This window comes from Oryzias latipes, chromosome 9, assembly GCF_053564925.1.
Source record: "Oryzias latipes strain Hd-rR chromosome 9, Olatipes_Hd-rR_3.1".
Taxonomy (NCBI): Eukaryota; Metazoa; Chordata; class Actinopteri; order Beloniformes; family Adrianichthyidae; genus Oryzias; species Oryzias latipes.
In genome coordinates this window covers 6,921,792-6,941,455 of record NC_136245.1, presented here as the reverse complement: position 1 = coordinate 6,941,455, position 19,664 = coordinate 6,921,792, and the positions used below count along the sequence as shown (strand labels likewise).

The following is a 19,664-nucleotide window of genomic DNA, read 5'->3' as shown; positions in this document are numbered from 1 at the left end:
GCACCTGAACAAACAACAACAGCTCTGAACAACTCTGATAATGTTTGACCAAAAATCCACATCTGACAAAACCAACGGGGGGTGAAGAGGTAGAGCGGTCGACCTCTTGCGGGTTTGGTACCTGCTCTGCATGCCCATGTGCCGAAGTGTCTTTGAGCAAGACACTGAACCCCACATAGATACTGGTGGTTATAGTTTGGCGCCATTGTTCAGCGGCGGAGCTGCCATTAGTGTCTGAATGTGTGTGCATGGGTGAGTGGAATTGTGGTTGTAAAGCGATTTGGGACTTCAAAGAAGATAGTAAAGCGCTATATAAGTAGACGTCAATTATCCTTTACAAACTACAACAAATCAGCAAAACTATTAGGCATAGTGGTGGGAGGAAAGAGATTTAAGCTTTAAATACCAAAGTTTTCAAGGTAAAACGACTGTTCTACAGCTGCAGCATATTCAGAACAGGAGTTTAAACCATAGTCAAGGGAACTGATCACATCATCACATTCTCAGTGTATGCTAATAGTTTAGCATACTAGTCTAAACACTTGGCAGATCTCCTTGTACACAAACCAGTTGGGACCTGGGATCAGTTGCTACCTTGGCTCAAAACCAAACCAAGTGAATCTGCTTTTTAAATTGAACATGATCAGACAGCAGTGGTCCCCAGCACAGCGATAAATCAACAACAGGATGACAAAATGTTAGGAATGATGGTTCTGGCCACAGTCAGTCCAGCAGTCCTTTGGCCTCAGTGTACAAAAGAGTTAGCCATAAACTGTAATACATCTGTCACACATAGAACATGACTGAGGTTTTTGGCAAAACTGCATCTATGATGTAGATAACTGTTAGACATATGAGAAATTACGTGCTGCGTTTGCCCTGATGTGTAAATCCTCTGAGTCAAAGGAGGGTGTGCGCTCTCTTTCTCATGACGATTCCAAGTCACCAGGAACACACAGTGGAACTGCATGTTTGGTTGATGTGAAAGATGTATTATGTATTCCAACAGACGGAGTGTTCCCCACATTCCCCGCTGTTGTGAAATAAGTGTAATCAAAAGCATTCCTCAGTGGTATCCCACAACACACTTTGTTTTCTTAAAATGCTTTAAGCTTTTAGGACATCACAGTATGATCCTCAACCGCAGATGGCTTTTAAATATCCATAGATCTTCAACGTTGTCAGCGGCCTCAAGAGCACAACTCATCCCAATAAATTGTTTCAGTCTTTCACTGTAAAACTCCTTTGTTTTCTTTTTTTTTTTTCTTAAATCCAAAGGAAGACAGGGAAGCTAATTTGAAATGCGGTGGGCCAAGATTTGTGGATCTGGACCTGCGTGCGTACTGAAGCACAGAGATTAGTGTGGGCTCCTCTGTAGATCTGTACATCTGGCAGTTGTGATGAGTGGCAACATTTTTACAGACCCAGCAGATGAATAAAACATATGCCTATTGACACACAGATGCATGCGGTGATTCATAGACGTTTTTGGAGTTGCAGTTGAGGGACTTGGTGCTGCTGAGGAATATAAACCCAGAGAGATTTTAGAAGTAGCTGTTGGTCGAAAAGATATTTGGCTATTCTTTCCAGTCAAATAGGAGGTAGCCTAAAGTCATTCCTCATCTCTCAAATATCACTTTATACAAGGGCTTATCAATGGTTTTATTATTGGTCTCTAAAGGCTTTAGAGTACTTGACCCTTTCCATCTTTTTGTGGCTAAAGGACTTCAGATTTTTGGGTTTCTGGGAGTCTGCCAGATGAATGTGAACCATGAAGTAGAAAGACTGCAGCACAGAGAAAAACAGGCTTAGTTTAAATAAGCACTTGAGCGCCGAGGATCTATTTGGGACTTGCAACGCTAACTGAGTTCTGACATCCTTTCCAAAAGGCGCTGTGCTCCTGATAAGGTGTCATTTTGTTCCTTGCACCAACTCGTCTTCACAGCTTGCCAGAAAGCCTCTGGAGTTAGGCAGCACGCAGCGAGACAGAACGCCGTGTCAGTTGAGAATGTTCAGCAAGGTGAGGCCGAGAAAGCAATGCATCATTAGTCTGTTGTTGTCGTTGACTACAATTAGTTTTCTCTCAGTTGTCAAGTTCATTTTTTTATACATGTCAAAGCAAAGATTAATTTTTGTCCAGGTGTCACTTTTTTGGATTTCTGTTAATACCGTGGATTGTAAATTATCCCAAAAACATTTGCTTAATGCTTTTTTTTTCATTTCCAAAATGTATTTATACGTGTGTTTGCTTGCCAGACATCTGATGATAGAGATGACTTAGTCAAATATTTGTGTATGCCATGCCAGCTATCTCAGTGCTCTCCGCTTGGTGAATGCGCAAACAGAAACCTAAGACCAACAATTACTGTCACTCAACTCAGATTTCAGTCCTGACTGAGTGATTATAGTAGATTTGATCACGTTTCCACAGTATTTGAAGGTATTAACTAAACAGGGAGTCCATCGACCCTCTCCCATCTATCTGGAGTCAGGAGAACGAGGTCGCATTTATAGCAGAGGTGCCCAGAGGTCCTTTACTATTGAACCGTCCTCCTGTTCTAGAGAGACAGTCCCTCCCACATATTCTGGGTCTTTCTCCCAGTGGGACATGTCCAGAATACCTCTCTAGTGAAGTGTCTTAATAGTTGACTGAGCCACCTCAACTGGCCTCTTGATGTAAAGCAGGGTTGCCAAAGCCTGGTTCTTGAGACCCAGCCTGTCTTACACGTCTCTGCACTGCTTTCTGCCATGTTCTCATTCTGTTTGAGTAAACACACTTGATCCAGGTAATCAGCTGCAAGACATGCAGGAAGAACTGGAAAACAGGGTGATAGATCTCGAGGACCAGGACTGGACAGCCGTGATGTAGAGGAACAATGGCTCTACTCTGAGCTTCTCCCTGGTGACCAAGATCCACAACCTATCTGCGTCCAGCCACCCTGCAGAGCAAACATTTTTCAGCTGCCCATATCTGGGGTCTTTTTCCTTTGGTCATGAAGTTCAGCGGATGATCGTAGGTTAGGGTAAAAAACATAGATTGACCAGTAAATTGAGAGCTTTGCCTTTTGGCTCAGCTCCTTCCTTACTAAAATGGATCAATTCAAAAACAGCATTATTGCAGCCCCTGCACCACTCCACCTGTCAGTCTCACGCTTCATCTAAGAATGAGGCGTTAGACCTTACATACCTTAGTCACAACTGCCTTTACGCCTGAATAAGGCTGTCTGCATGCCTCGTCTTCATGTACGAGGCATGCATGTGGCTCGCACAAAATATTAAGATCGCAGACGACACGGTGAGTCCGGAAGGCGAAAATGTTCATGCACATCTTTTGCAATGGGCATTCTGCGGCTGTCAGGCTGCAATGAACGCTTAAGCAATCCAAAAGGTTAACTAAGGGGGAGGTAGGTGAGAAGGCGGCACATTGTATGAATTTCCTTGTTTCAACCTTAAACCCTGCGCAGGGAGCTTGTTGGTGCTGTTCAAGTGATGAGTGTGTGCTCCTTGATTAAAGCCTGGGTGTTAGAATTTCTGGGTGCGTCTTACGGGCACTTGTGTATCACATGCAGCACACCGTGTCTGCAGCATTTGGACACAGTCAGTAAGGAGCCAGTAGGTGAGCCGACTAAAGAGTGGAGTAAGGCCACCGTACAACGGCGTCACTTGTACGTCAGAAGTGTAAATGTAAATGTAAATGTAACATACTTTTTTTCTTACAAAAACTTCACAATACACTTACCACACGCATGGCAACGTATGTTTCACTTTCATAACGTTCCTTTAAGTAGCCGTTCAAGCCTAAAGGGAACTGGAAGACACACCTGTGCTCCCCTTAAGATGCAGCTGCACCTCCCTACAACCCAAAAACCCATAGCACTGGTATGGGTGCGTGTGACTAAGGCATAAAATCCTCCATTTGAGGCTCTGCACCTACCCAGAGGGGAAAGCACCCCTTTCTGGTCAACCTGAACCTGAACAACATAGGTTTACTTTTTAATAAAACCTTTTCTTCTTGAAAGTGCTGTGTACATGAGGTTTTTAAATTAGCTTTGCCACAAATTCTCCTTTTTTTTTTTGTTATGTCTGGATAAAAATAAATGTGTCAACTGATGATTCAAAAACTTGACACATATATTCAAACATATGTTCCCCATACTTGGATACATTTATTTAAATTCTTAAAATTTGTATTGTGGTGTTTTTAATAGTGATCAGTTTCACTCCTGAGCCACTGCAGCTTTTTATGTTTCCGCTCTATTGTTGTTGTTTTTATATTTTTTATTTTCTAGCAATAATAAGATCTTAATGATGGCCAACTTGTGTTCTTGTTCCAGCTGCAGCTGTTTGGCTGAGCAGAGCCTCCGGATATGCAGGGGCTCAGCAGCAAAGCCTTGAGGAACTCCAGGGCCTGCGTCCTTAATACAGTGTCTCTACAATCTGCCCTTATCACCACTCATAATGTGCATGTCTTATCCTTCATGGTGACCAAAAGGGGTTTTAGTTTTTTAGCACACGAAAGCATTTTTTTTCTCCTCCCTTTTATTGTTGTCATAGTTTCAAATTGTTTATTTATCCAAAAGAAATTGACATAAAGGGTAAATCTACCTCATTTAAATTTTTGGGGGGATTCCCCCATCTTTTTGTCTGTTGCAAAATTAGATTATTTCTGTTATTAATATTTTTTTTTAACGTTTAGTTTAGCTCCTCCAGACTCTTCGCAGTAATTAAGTAGATTATTCAAACTCACTGTGTGCTGTCAACTGTCTTTTAAATTATTTTCTATTTGCTAAGTTGATGCTTTAAAAAAAAACTTTAACTCTTGAAATATACTAGTTACACATTTTAGCATAAATGCAGAGCTTTACTTCCATTCCCTCAGTGATTAAATATTGTTCTTGAATGTCATATTGTTAAAGTGCACGTATTAATCTAAGATTCAAAGTAATTTGCATTTAATAATGTTGTACATTTTGTGATGTATTGATAATTTATTCATATCCAATGATATTCTTGTAGTCTCTGGAGTTGTTATTGCCTTTGCCTGACGTATTTAAAGTGCTCTTGCTAGCTGACGGTGCCTAGAATGTCCCTCTTTTAGTTTGAAGGCCTGTTCACACTACACATATCTTTGAATCCACAGTTCATTTAAACTGCAAAGAATCTATTCATTTGTTGATTTATAATGTCCCCAATTGGCTTTATTGATGTTGGAAAGATCTGCAAAGGGTGAGAGGTAAAATAACTTCATAATGTTTGAGTTTCATGGAACCCAGAGTTCTAACTCTGTTTTCCTTCCTGAGTAGAGAACCTGCTTTCCTCTTTTGTAGAAACGTCTACTTTCATGGACTGTGTTTTAAGGCCACTTTGCCATGGAGCCCAATTCAGAATTCAGTTTACGTTTTTTTGTCTTTTATATGAAAAGCTAAAAAATAATAATGCAAAAAGTCTACTTTTCTTTTGGGACAGGTCACAAATCCCAAAACGGTGTGGATGTGATGCAGACAAGCACATTTTCATACCCTTTCCTCCAAGGGAGTATTCTTGTCGAGGTTGGGTTTGCATTTTTAACAGAATGTTGATCAATTATCATGATATTTGGTAGTTTGACAAATACTACACTGTTTCTGCTGAAATAAAGTGCAGTTTTTCAGAAAAACTCAGTGAAAAAACCCTTCAGGACACAGATTGTCACATAAAGCACAAATAAGCTTAAAGTTATAGTCCTGTAACACGAGTTGTCATAGAGAACGCAACCTGTTTCTAAATTGTGTTTAAATGTGTCTTTATTGAAAAAAATATTCCCACTTGTTTACCCACTCCCTGGTATGATGGGAGGTGTTTTCATCAGCTAAAATTGGAACAAATACTCTGCTTTTTTTCATAATGACATACTCTCTTGTCTTGCTCCATTTCAGTGTAGTTTGGCATCCATCAAATCTGTCTCCTGTATGCAGCTCGTTCAAAACGCTGCCAATGACTCCTCGCTGCTTCTACCAAGTGAGATCCAAATCCAATTCAAGGATATTAAACACAATTCAGTCAGCTATCTTTAAGCCTATATCAAATAAATTCACCATTACATTTATTTAGTTAAATCATTCTTTTAAACCCTAAATGGTAGAGATTCAGCATCTATTACAGGGATTTTAACAGCACACTCTTCTGTACTGCATCCTGCGCTCTGACCAAGCTGCTCCTTTAACTAACATCTTACATTTGTATTTTATTGACCTACTTTGTTTTATTCCGTTGTGTCTTGTCTTGTGTTTATTTTAAAAAGTACTTAAGTCAGAATCTGTAAATGTTTGAAATAAATTTGGACTAAACTGCAACATTGATTGAAAAGAATGGAGCAGATGAATCATTATTTCCCATAGATGCTGTTTATGAGTGTTATTTATGTTCTCTCCACATGTTTAAGATACTAAGCTGCAACTCGTCTGATTTCTGTAGAAATTTAAACAGCTCATGTTCACCCATTGACTGCATGTGCATGAGGACTGGACTGACTAACTCCTCCCCCCTGGTGTTCCAAACAGGAAGTGCCCATTGGTTGCAAAAAGCCAAAATCCCATAGACTTCTATTAAAATAAGCAGTCATTCTATTAGTCAGGATAACCATTCGTGCTCTGATACATTTTTTTGACATGTTCTTGATCATCCTAGTTTTTTTCATGAAATTCTTTTGCAAATTTTTCAAGTTATAAGCTGATCAATCAAATGCCTCAGTAAAATTATGTGGTCTCATGTCAAACGTTCAAAAAGCCCATTTCAGTGAAAGGGGTGTGGACTCCAAATAGATCACTCCTAATTGGCTGGAGTGGTTGCCATAGATAAGGCTCACTCAGACTGACTTGGACTAATTGTTGCTTACTGACGATACCTGATTCTAGCATGGCGGTCTACGTATCGTGAAAAAGAAAGGCAACCGAACGTAAGCCATTTTTTATGGGTGATGTCACACTCGCTCGAGAGGGCCTGGCTGACATCAACGACCAGAACTGGAAGTCCTCAATGCAAAAGTCCCCCCTAATCCCTAGAAAAAAACATTATTTTAACTGGAAATCCTAAGAGTTTCAGTTTTTCTCGTTTTAAGCATTGATAAAAGTTTTTTTCTTTTTTTACAATTCTGAACACTTGGTTTAGTAAAGAAGTAAGGTTGGACCCCATCATCCAGATTAAGTGCACACTCCATACAGCACTCCCAGAAGCAGGGTCCCGGGGCACTCTCGTCCAGACCCCAGGCCTCCACACACCTAGTGTGTATCTCCCAGTAAAGAAGTGGTTAAGATTGGGGTCTTTTTGGGGAGCTAAGGCTTCAATACAGTAAAATTAATTTATAGGGGGAAGGACTGGTCCAGTTTAGGGTCCCTCCCAGTTTAGGGTTAGGGTTGTAATCCAGGGGCAACAGTTTAGGGGCTAGGATTGGAGCCGGGGGTAATATTCCATAGGCAAATGTATTTGTAGGGGGTGGGTTAGAGTTGGTCTCTTTTGAGGAAAGGCTTCAATTTGGCGTCAGATTTATTTTGGGGAGTGGTTTGTTAAGGTAAGGGTCATCCCTCCCCAGCTATGCTTAGAAGTGTAATCCAGGGCTCACCTTTAGTCCAGGGTTAGGGTAGATGGTATAGTTTCCGCTTATGGCCAGTGATATCAGGCACCATCTTGTCTGCAGCCAGGGGCCTCATTTATAAACGTTGCGTACGCACAAAAGAAGGCGTACGCCACTCTCTACGCAATAGTTGAGATTTATAAAAAGCAAACTTGTCGGGAAAATGTGCGGTCCTTCACGCAAGCTCTGACCCAGGCGTACGCACAAAAACAGGTGAAATGAGAAACGGCGACGCCGTCGGCAGATGGAAGAAACACGTGAAAGTGAAAATGACAATACTGCCTCTCAGAAATAACATGACGACTTCACAAAGCAAGTCTTACAATTAACAGCCTACACGAACACCCGTTTGATCGATCAGCAGTGAAACAAACAAAAAAAATCTAACGAAAATTACAACAGAAATTCAAATGAACACTTATTTGCAAAAATAAAAGTGAAATATGTTCTGCAATATTGGCATGTTGTGCAATTCATCCTCATAAATAATATATTTAACAGAACGAAATAATTTACAAAACTGATTAGCCGCGTTAATAATGTGTCCGTCTGGCGGAGCAGATATAGGTGCAATTAGACAGACAGATGGATAGATAGAGAGAGATGCATTAATTGTCCACTGGGGAAAGTTGTTTTCATAGTAAAACATTTCTTCATAAGCTACAGAACTATGGTACTCATGCATATGCCTTTAGTTTGTTTTATTCTTGATAAAACAATGTATGGAGTATGTCTCAACCATTCAGAAAGCAACAAGAAATTACATTTGCGCTGATCAATTTCCCATTTCCACGTCGATTATTACCAACATCTGTAGCTTGTCAGATGTAACTAAATGGAGGGAAATAAAATGCTCCATCACAATGCGTAATGACGCACAATGGCTGATCTTGCGCTCTTAGAAGATGTGGCAAATGGAAGAATTCGAAGTGAACGCATCTTTAGACAGCAAGAAGACTTGCTGGCAAACGAGGACGAGTGGCTTATGAGCCGGTTCCGACTTCCTCCAGCCGTCCTGTTGGACCTCTGCGGGCTTTTGGGGGGGTGTCACCCGGTGCATCTGGCGCGTCGTGTCCCCCTGCGCGTCAGTCACCACTCCACTTAAGGGATTCCCCAATTATTGCCGCCAGTCTCTCATCAAGAGGGGTCAGCTCCGGTGTCCCCCTCCCCGTGGCAGACACACACTGGCGATGGAGCGCTAGATGTTTTTTTACCTCGACTTTGATGTCCGACCATTTCTTTTTCATTTCGGCCACGGTCCGAGGTTGTGAGGCTACAGCATATAAGGCGTCTGAAAACGTTTGCCACTCAAGTGCCTTTTTGGCATTAGTAATGCCCACACTGTGCCCTCCAAACAACACTTTTCTCCTCTTTTCCACCTCGCCAATGATAACTTCTACTTCACATTGAGTGAAGTTACGTTTTTTTTTTTCATTTCCTCTCGGTGTTTGCCATGGTTTCGCAATCAATGAATATTCATTTGTGGGCGTTTCACGGACTATTTATGGGCAACTATGGGCGTGTCATGAAGCCGCAAAAGCTGCGCTGCATTTAGAATTGGTTGTGATTTATTAAGGGAAAGATGCGTAGGATGTGCATGCGAACGGTTTTATAAATCTGAATATTTCTGTGCGTTCGCACGTCCTATGTTTCATCTGTACGCCACTTCTGACGCAAATCCTACGCAAAGTTTTATAAATGAGGCCCCAGGTCCCTCTCCACCCACTTGGTCCATGTCTTATAAGCAGTTATTTTGTTCGCGCCATTTAAAACCCTCTTAATAGATAATCTCTGTTTGCTCTGTAGAGCACATGACCACTGTGTTTGTCCTTGTAAAAGGCTTTTCAGATGACTTCTATTGACACATCAACAAGTTACACATGAGTGAAATAATAGACATTGGAGGCTCACATTTTATCCTGCGTTTTGCTGAATTTAAGAGTTACCTTTTCTTTTTCTTGTCTTCTATATTTGACCAGCAGCTCACAAATCCCAAACAGAAAAATATGTCGGGTTTCGTCTTCATCTGCAAAAGCAGCTCTAGTTTACAGAACTTAACCCCCTTGAGTCCAAATGACTGTATGACAGGTCTGATTCATGGGGTTTATGATTGATTGCACAAACTTTGGCAGTGAAAGCACATTTGGAGCCTAAAGTAAATATTCCTCTCATTTGCCAGTGGGCTTTGAAATGAGATATGTGGGTAACAGATGGAAAAATGGGATTGTTTGGTGTGCAGATGGACCATCCTATTGTTTCACACAAGCAGCCTTGGCCCTGGCTGTTTGTGCTGCTTTTTCTTCCCACAGCAAAGACGCACAAAGAGGCGAATGTTTTTCTGAAAACTGAATTTTAAAAAGTTGCCAGGGGGCAGTATGGAAAACGGAAAAACAAGAACCTGTGTGTGGATGTGTAGCCTTAGAGTTTTTATCTATCTAGACCTTCGTAGAACTTGCAATCAGTCTCAATGAAGCAGAAAAGAACTGTGATCCTTGTGGCTAAATTACAGGCTTAGATGTTTATATACAGTACAGTCCAAAAGTTTGGCACACCTTCCCATTCATTTGAATGAGAAGGTGTGTCCAAACTTTTGGTCTGTACTGTATGTTTGGTTAGATTAGGTCAGATTTAGACTCAACACTGACAGGTTTGCAAAAGGAGGTTGACAGAATGTCAGAAATACAAACAGATTGTTAGGAATATAAAGTCCAAACTGTCACTGAATGTAAAAACGTGCATTTTCTGGGGTTTATTTCAAGCAGTTTTGGAACATAAAAAGAATCCCCATACTGTTGGAAAGTGGAATTGCAGCTTGCAGTTCCAAGTTTTCTAAAGCTGTACTCAATTGTATTTATAAAAACTTTACAAATTATATGAATCTAAATTAAGTAAAACAGTGGGCAATGGAATCGAAGCATATCGACCTGTACAATTAAAGGATTATTTCAAAGTGAGATAAATTGATAATTGATATTGGAAAGTCGAATTGGGATTGAGAGACTTTACTCTAACCTAAAAAGTGCATGACAGCAAAACACGTGATGACAACAAAAAATGATCAGTCCATCATTCCAGCCCAATGTGTGGAAACACTTTGAAAACATGTGACTATACAGTGTGGTAGAATGTTCTTATTAATGTTTTCTTTCTATTATTTTTAGTAAAAAAACAACGATGGACCGAATTTAATAAAACTAAAATTTGAATGGATTTGCCATTAATTCTTGTTTTCTTGTTTGTAGACATATTTGATTTAAACTCGATAATCTTGCAAGAAATACAAGAAATCTGCAAAACTTCACCTGCACTGTTCAGTACCAGGTATTCATCTCTGAGTCACACCGGTTGAAGTTTGGCTAAAGATGTTCCGGATTGATTTTAGGTCAGTGAATCGGATTGTTCAAAATGAACCAATTTTGACTGAATCGTATCAACAACCACAAATGATGATGTGAATCGAACTGTTGTTCGAATAAATGGTTACAGCCCTATTTTGTACTGTTCACAAAAACCCTTGTGCTATCTTAGGCACTTTAACGTTGGGAGTTGGGTCATCTAAACCCCACAAGACTTCTTCAGTGATTTGTGATCTTCACTGGTGTCCATGGACTACGTGAAATCTCTCCACCTTTATCCATCTGTCATGCTAGGGGTAACATGTCAATGTAAGGATCGGGTCATGTGGACCCCATAGGATAGCACAAGGAAAAAATAAGATTCAGAATGCCATCAAGAACAAGCCAAGCCTTTTATTCATTTATTTTAAAATCTCTGTCACAGCACTGACAAAAACGCATAAAAAGCCTCTGATCCCTCAGTGGTGAGGACAATGACCTTGTTCTCAACGTAGAAAAAAACAAAAGAAACAATCAGGGATTACAGAAGGAAAGTCCTGCAATATCAGCCGCTCACAATCAACGGGACTGTGGTAGAGCGGACCAACTGTCACTGGTTCCTTGGTCTGTAGATCACAGACAGGAAAAGAAATGCTGTTGCCACGGTGAAGAAAGCCCAGCGGAGGCTGTATTTTATAAGGCTGCTGAAGACTCAAAAACAGTGGCATCTTTGTGTTACAAATGGGAATTGAATGGAAGTCTCACACATCAAGTCACATTAGCCGCAGTTACATGTTCAAAAAAAAACTTGATCGGATCAAAGATCGGATTAGAATTCAACCGTGTGCATGGGCCCAGAAAAACTTTTTCCAAATCTAACAAACATTTACATGCGCCACACTTTCACAGTATTTTCTAAAATACCGAAAGAGGAAATGAGTTCCACTGTAAACTGCTTCAGTAATATGCGAGATGATGTACTAAATATGCTTTTATTGTTGTTATGGTTATCATGGAGCACCTGTTCGCTCATCATTTTATTTTTAATCCGTGTGGTCAGCATTTTTGAGCCGGAAGAAGGGTTAGGAGAAGGCTAACACGTGCTAACAACATTTAGCCTTGGAGGAACATAAAAACCATGCGGAAAACCTGCAAACTGCACCTTGGCTGCACGTAAATTAGCATTTTGCATAGACATTTTGGAAATTTGTTTATACAATTTTCCAGTTTGTGCATACAAATTTGTTTTATGTGTGCACAGATTAGCAATGTATGTACGAATCAGTATTTGGTGTCTATAAATAAGGATTTTGTGCACACAAAGTAGTATTGTATCCTCATAAATTAGATTTTTTTCCCCATACATAAGCATTTTGTAAAGACAATTTAGTATTTTGTTCAGACAATTTGGAATTCTGTGTACACAAATTAGTATTTTCTGCACAAAGGTAGGATTTTGGGCCTATTAATTAGCATTTTGTGTGTACAAATCGGAATTTTGTGTGTACAAATGAGCAATTTCTGCCCACAAATGACCAATATATGTGCAGAAATTAGCGTTTTGTGCACACAATTTAGTATTTTGTGGCTACAAATTGGTAGGAATTGACAATGCTTAAATACAAATTTTTGTGCAAATAATCCAAAATTGTTGCCTGAAATGATGATTGGTGTGCCCAAATACTATTTTGTGGCTGCAAATTATTAATTTGAAGGAACAACGTTATTAATATTTTTAAAATAAAAATATTTTTATTCAGCTGTTGTCACCTTGCAATCTATCCTGTTTTAGCTTAATGAACAAGCCTAAATACGCATTCACACTTTGTTTTATTGATGTTTTGTGACTCGATGAATGCCCTCATGGCTCTTTGACGGTTGTTCCTCTGCAGGTTCCAGCTGCTGCTCTCTGGATCAGCTGATGTTGGAGTCCTCACCACTGCCTGCTGTCAGGTTTTGAATAAACTGGACCCAAATGCAGACTGGAAACAGATTTATTGAGAAGAGGATTGAGTCTTTAAGAGAGGAAACTGGCAGAAGATCCAGAAGGCGAGGCTGGAAGTGATAGGCTTGGCTTGGGTTTGAGCTGCTTGGTTTGGTTCGGCTTGGCTTGGCTTGGTGTGGTGCAGCTTAGCTTGGCTAGACCTTGCTTGGTTCGGAGCTGCTTGGCTCAGCTTGGTTTGGTCTTGAGCTGCTTGGATTGGCTTAGTCTTGAGCTGCTCGGCTTGGCTTGGCTTGGCTTTGCTTTTGCTTTAACCAGCGGGGATCAGTGGTCCTTTTCCATTGAGGAGAACAGACGAACCGACAATGGCCGGAGGAAGAGAAGGACTTATAAAGGCAGACTAATCAGATGTAGAACAGGTGCGGGAACCAGCGGCAGGTGTGCGGGGACGGCCTCGACACCTGACAGCCTGCAGTCCATCTCTGTTCCATCCTGCTGGAGTTTTATTGGGCGCCATTAGCTCTCAAGTCTGTGCTACAGTGAGCTGAGGACCTGACAGGGTTTCCTTTCCTCTTTTTTTGTTATTTTTCAGTCTGTAGATTTCTTACTTCATTTTAGAGTGAACTATTTTCTTTTTCTGATTTTTTTGCCTGTAAATGTTACTTTTTTCTTCATTATAGGAGCAACTGTTGTTATTATTATTTTTTAACTATCCATTGAATTCTCTCTTTCTTTTAGCTTTTTTTGACAAAGATATTTATTTGATTATGTATTTTTTTATATAATAATATTACATTTTGGATATATCATGTCTAATTTATATTTAACATTTCTTTGATTCGATAGTCCACTTAGACTGCTGGTTCCACGCCTCAGATTAGTAGAAGAATAGGTAGACAACTTTTAGGAGTTAGGGTTCCACTTTTCTTTGCAAGAGGTCTTTTTGTTCTCTCCTTTTTTTCAGTTGATCTAGGACACATTGATCATATTTTAAACCAGCTCCCTCTGAATCTAGAATGGATTTGTCCATTTATTAACAAATAAAAACAACAACAATATCTGTCTTTCTATCTAAATTTAGCTTTAAATGTAACAAATGCAGCTTCTTGGAGCTATAAAAGCTAAAATCCAACCATCTGTGCTGATGGAACCAAAACCTTTAACATTTTTTCAAAATGCTGAAACTCATGTTTTTCTATCACAGATACACAGCCAGTTCCATCATTTGTTACTGAGCAGAAATGTTCTATCAATCAAGATGACAACATTACATCTGACAAAAAGACACAGACTCACATGTAAGAAGTAAAAAGTCCCATTTTTATTTACTACAGAAATTCCTGATGATTTTACAGTTAAAAAACAGAAGCAAAGATGTACAATTTTACAGCAATTTGGTTTGGTTCTCATCATTTAGTTTTAATCAGAGACACTTTAGGTTTCCTTAAATTAAAAGTTTGTGGCATCAAGTTAGTGTTTTTAATAACATAAATTAGTATTTCATGCTCATAAATTATATTTTGTCACCATAAATGAGCATTTTGTAAACACAATTTAGTATTTTGTTTGGACAAATTAGAATTCTGTGTACACAAATTAGTATTTGGTTTGCATATAAATAAGATTTTGTGCACCCAAATTAGTATTTTCTGATCTTAAATTAGATTTTCTCCCCATAAATGAGCATTTGTAAACACAATTTAATATTTTTTTCGGACAAATTAAAATTTTGTGTACACAAATTAGTATTTTCTGCTCAAAGGTAGGATTTTGTGCCTGTTAATTAGCATTTTTTGTGCACCAATTGGAATTTTGTGATTACAAATGAGCAATTTCTCCCACAAATTAGCAATATGTGCAGAAATTAGCATTAGAATACTAGAATTAGCCACTGTTTTATAATGTTAATTTTGTAAAATATATAAAAAGTTCATTTTCAAATTTAAGGAGTGATCTATTAATACATGTGATGGGTACTCTTTACTTCTGCTGCCCAATTGTAATTAGAACCCCAGTGTGGTTGTGCACGCTCCGCCCCCCAACCCAAGCTCTCAATGAAGACGAGGTAAAACTCCCTGTGAGGCCAATTTAGGGAGAACCCTCGGGAAAGGCAATTCAACGAGAGATGGCCCTTCCACCGATGGCTGAGGGGTTGAAAGAGCTGCAGAAGGAATCCCTCCAGCCTCTGGGGTCCTTGAAGACAGAAAACATGTTGTTCAACAACTGCAAGAAGTTCTTAAAATCTGGGAAGGGGCTTCTTTTGCTTACCCTCTGTTGATGACATAAACTCTTCTTTGTCTTGAGGCTGATTCCTTTAGGGGTCACCATGGCAACATGTCCGTCTGCATCCTCCTTGCTTGAACCAACACCTTTTGTGCATTTCTGTTGCCACCAGAGGTTAGTACTGTTGGAGTGATCTTGGGTGGTATCCTTGAGGTGACTTTGTCTGATGAAGGTCCAATGACTGGCAGCTAGGTTGGTACCGCCTTCTCCTGGTTTTTCCATCGCTGGGACAGTTAGGGGGACGTGGAGACATGCAACAGTCACAGCGCAGCTCCGCACCCACCTGCTGCAGTCTCCCAGCAGTGGGCCTTCCATGCTGCTAGGTTGCAGAATCACTTCGAGGACCCAAGTTCTAATGGATGCTGGGTTTTGTTGGTTTCTTCACTGACTTTTGAGACGAACCGCCACTAAAAGGCGGAACCCCTCTGCAGTCAGACTTCACCACAACAACCTCCTTTAGGCCTCTGGTGCACACTGCAACGTCCAGTGACTGAGATGTATCCAGCTGGGGGGTTCAGATAGCTGTGGGTGTGGTTAGAAGCACTCGGTATGGTCCTTCCCACCATGGGCTGGCCCAGTTCTTCCTCTTCAGGACCTTGATGAACACCCAGTCGCAATGATGTGCTTTCCTGTGGAGATAAAGAGTCAGATTGCAATCAATTTGCCCTGGACACCTTCTGGTTTATTTTTCCTATAATAAAGTCTGCTAATGTTTTTCCTTCATCAGGTTTTTGTAAATTAGTGGCTACTTTAGGCTTTGGATGTCACACAAGATGCTGACATCCATGAGTTGTGCATTCATTTTGCTTTGTTGGAGTAAGACATCTGCATGATGGACTGAAAGATGTAATGGATTAAATAAATCTACATCCACTGAGGAGGCCATCGATGCAGCACAAACTGCCTGTATTGGATGCTAATAGAGATCAGGCTACAGGATCAAGTTTTTTGGAGTAAAATCTAAGAAGGAGTGATTTATCTCTGTGTCTTTGCATAAATTCAAATTCATTCATTCATTTATTTATTTGTTCCTTTCATGAAAATTATTGATGTCGAATAAGTTTACATGTTTACATGTTTGTCTTACATATCGAACATAATTGTCTGCTCCCTTTTAAACATTGCATCCTATTAATTTCATTTCTATAGCACCTCCCATGTAAAAAGAACAGCTCAAGGTGCTGAACATTAACACAAACATGAACACAAAAACACCAATCCCCACACATGTAGTAAAATAATAAATTAAGCCCCTCATAATTAAATAAACAAAAACACACAAAAATAAAAGAGAAATGATTATAAAAACCTAAAGAAAAGAAGTAATTTAAGTAACTTAATTAAGTAACTTAAACTCATCTGGACATAGAAACACAGAAATATTCTGTTAGTTCAGGTTTACGGAAGGAACTTTTTATCTAAAAAATAAACTCAGATTTTACTAATAAACAAAGAGGGAATCTTGTCCAAATGCTCCAACCGTTTAGGTCTTTGGACCATTTTGTGTTTTGTTGTGTCGTAGATTTCTTACCTCATCCAAATGTAACCCCGCCCTCTTATGATGCTCTTTGGTTTGGTCCCCTGCTGAAGATGTGTCTTGTGGATTGCTTCTGTTTTTAATTTAGTTTTTTCTTTTTCTTGTAGTTTTGTGGCAGCACTAGTGGAATCTACAGATGACAACAACACAGTTCATTGATCCAGAATATTATTATCAAAGACAGCAGAGAGTTAAGGAAGTGATGGTTTGTAGTGTTGAGGATTCCTTACCTCATCTAAATGTGACCCCGCCTTCTTTTGAAGTTCTCTTGTCTGTTTTCCTGATGAAGATGCTTCTCTAGGTTTGCTGGCAGAGCTGCTGTAATAAATGACAAAAACACCCAGAGTTGATATTTTGTTCACATCGTCCAGCTCTGTTAAGATGTTACTGTAATGTTGTGGATGCATGTGTGTGTGTGTGTGCGTGTGCGTGCGTGGTTGCGTGGCTGCGTGTGTGCGTGCGTGTGTGTGTGCTAGCGTGTGTGTGTGTGTGTGCGTGTGTGTGTGTGTGTGTGTGTGTGTGTGTGTGTCAGATTATATCAGCCATGGATGCTGCAGCAGCTCCTTCAGCTTGGGCCGGAATGCAGGGGAAAACCTCAGACACTTCTTCAAAAAACTTTTGCAGTCTGAAAAAAAGAAGGATGAATAATAATAATGGTGAAGGTGAGAGCTACGGTAATCCAAGTGTTGAAAGAACTTCTGGACAGAGTTTTCTTACCCGGGGACAGGTCTTCCCTTATCTTCAGCTTATTCATTGCAAACTTTCTGGTGTTGAAGCCCACTCCATGTAAAGCCTCGTACCCAACCACTCCAAGCTGCCACACTGTGGTTGGTTCTGCTCTGTAGCCGGAGCCAAACATAGACTCTGGGGCAGCAATACTCAATGTGCCTGAAAAACAGCAGCTTCAGGTCAGGTGATGCTCCTCAGTGGTTTCCTTTATGCCAGATGCTGATCTGTTACCTGCAAAGTCTGTGAACACGGAGGTCTCCTTGGTGAAACAGCTCAGTCCAAAGTCGATGAGGCGAGCACGCGGGACACTGGAGCTCGTCTCAATCAGGACATTTTGAATTTTGATGTCCCGATGGAAGATGTGCCTCTCCTCAAGATCCACAGCTGTCCGGATCAGCTGTTTCATGATGATCTGGAAGACATCACAAAAACCCAATGAGGAAAAGGAGGGACAACTTCTAGTGCTGCTTCTCAGGAGGACAGGGTCTGTTTTTCTCTTAGTTCTAATCTTTGCAAACTTCTCTGTCTGCTTGCATCAAACACTGAACTAACATGTTCAACCAGATTTCAGTCAAAGATCAGAACTTCAGGAAGTTTCTTCAGGAGTAGAAGGAGAACATCTGGAACAAATAGAGAATGTAAACACAAGCCTACCTTAACTTCATCTTCCTCTATTTTGCCTCCTCTGCTCTTCAGGTAATCCTCCATGTCTGTGGCTGGGATCGGTCTCTCCATTACAAGGATGATCTCCTCCTTCAGATCGTACCAGTCCAGCAGAACCACGGGGGAGGCTTTATCTGCAGACTGTAGTTGTGGGTCTTTGAGCTTCTGCATGACGGCCACCTCCGCGCAAATGAACTGTCCGTGTTCATCCTGAGGAAGCACCACAAAGAGAGGATGAAGAGGAGAACTGCAAAGGAACACATTCAGAGCAGAGATCTTCATCATGACTTCTGCAGCGCTGCATGACTCCCACTCACCACCTCTGTATTTAGATCGAAGCCTTTTTCAATGCGTTTGATGGCCACCTGCAAGACACAAACACATGTGGTCAGAAAATCTGAAGGTGAAAAATCCGACAGACGACAAACTCAGACATTTCAGATTAAACCTTCAACTAACATGGACCAGATGAAGCAAAACCATCTATGTTTTCAATGTGTTTTCCAATGAAAGCCTGAAGCTCGTTCACTGCAGCTGCATGACAACCACTGACCTGCAGGTTGTCTGATCTGCGGAAGCCGCCAAAAACACATCCAAAGCCTCCTTCACCCAACTGCTCCATCTGCTCGTATTTAGCTTCAAAGTCATCTGAAAACAAAAAGAGAAGTTCAGCTGTGATCGAAGGAACTTTTCCCTAAAAACTAAAATCAGATTTTACAAATAAACTGCTATTTGATAAAAAAAAAAAAAAAAACTGTATCAGACTGGAAGTAGCTGATGTTTCTTTAAAGAATCTACCTTCACTGGTATTGACAGAGGAGGTGTTGGTTCGACTGAAAAAGGTGCTCTTTTCCACGATCTTCTTCAGTTTCTCCAGAAACTCTTTCTTATTCTTTACTCCGGTGGGCTTGATGGGCTCTGCAGGCTCAGATGGGTCAACTTTCCTCTTTTTTGTTTCTCCGTCATCATCAGAGCAGGCCTTTCTTTTCACCGGGACTCTTTTAGACCGGCTGCTGCTTGTTTTTTCCTCATCTTCAAGAAACAAAAACCAGTCAAACAAAAATCACAGTTAAAGGGAAAAATCATTTAAAATTCATAATATATTTCTAACATTTTAGATCATGAATCTTCGTCATCTTCAGTAGTTCGATGATAAAAACCTTTCTTTACAACTTTTAAACCAATATAACTTGACTCAATCACACAAAGTTGCAAATGATTTTTAATCACATTTTCTCAAGGAATATCTTAGAAAGAAAATGAAGTTAACATTTTTTTTAATATAAAATATAGGAATATTTTGAATGGTATAATAAAATGATTCCGTTCATAAAGTGATTACAGCAAAACATTCTACTAAACTCGCTAACCAGGATGATGTTTCATATCCGCCTCAGGATCATGCTTCATATTCATTTCTTTCTCCATCATCTTCAGTAGTTCGATGATAAAAACCTTTCTTTACAACTTTCAAATCGTACAACTGGACTCAATCGCACAAAGTTGCAAGTGATTCTGAATCTCCAACTGAAGTTTTTTATATGCCTTGGTTTCATTGCTAAGCAA

General features: G+C 40.2%; 2 protein-coding genes and 1 long non-coding RNA gene across 7 annotated transcripts in view; 1 reads left to right on the top strand and 2 right to left on the bottom strand.

Moving 5' to 3' along the window:
• The window catches only part of LOC101164159 (golgin subfamily A member 7), a 31,552-nt gene extending 13,282 nt beyond the window's left edge, over positions 1–18,270 (top strand). For 2 of the 5 annotated variants that reach the window (XR_013658082.1, XM_004072779.5), the window contains one exon: positions 4,335–6,348. The gene's annotated coding sequence lies outside the window, so the exon portion shown is untranslated. Of the gene's footprint in view, positions 1–4,334; positions 6,349–12,836; positions 13,040–16,813; positions 17,050–18,131 lie in introns of those variants that run through there. The other 3 variants (XM_011479578.4, XM_011479577.4, XM_020706235.3) reach the window with 3 other exon arrangements.
• On the bottom strand, positions 14,186–15,631 carry LOC110015648 (uncharacterized). The gene is made up of 2 exons (XR_002290891.2): positions 15,155–15,631; positions 14,186–15,079 (listed from the first exon to the last, which is right to left on the bottom strand). It is a non-coding gene; the product is annotated as an uncharacterized LOC110015648 (long non-coding RNA).
• On the bottom strand, positions 17,015–19,628 carry LOC101172985 (serine/threonine-protein kinase pim-1-like). Its single transcript, XM_020705615.3, has 8 exons — positions 19,469–19,628; positions 18,897–19,130; positions 18,652–18,746; positions 18,416–18,463; positions 18,090–18,308; positions 17,667–17,847; positions 17,424–17,594; positions 17,015–17,331 (listed from the first exon to the last, which is right to left on the bottom strand). Exons 1-8 carry the CDS (start codon positions 19,527–19,529, stop codon positions 17,240–17,242), a joined length of 1,101 nt encoding a protein of 366 aa, XP_020561274.2. The 5' UTR covers positions 19,530–19,628; the 3' UTR covers positions 17,015–17,239.
• Positions 19,629–19,664: the final 36 nt, after the last annotated feature.

Bases quoted from the DNA above. Each gene is read 5' to 3' on its own strand.
- LOC101172985 (XM_020705615.3), bottom strand. From the start codon at position 19,529: ATGATGGAGAAAGAAATGAATATGAAGCATGATCCTGAGGCGGATATG. The intron at 18,464-18,651 runs GTCAGTGGTTGT...TGTGTCTTGCAG, and splicing joins GCAGATCAGACAACCTGCAG to GTGGCCATCAAACGCATTGA. The intron at 17,848-18,089 runs GTAGGCTTGTGT...GATGTCTTCCAG, and splicing joins TAGAGGAAGATGAAGTTAAG to ATCATCATGAAACAGCTGAT.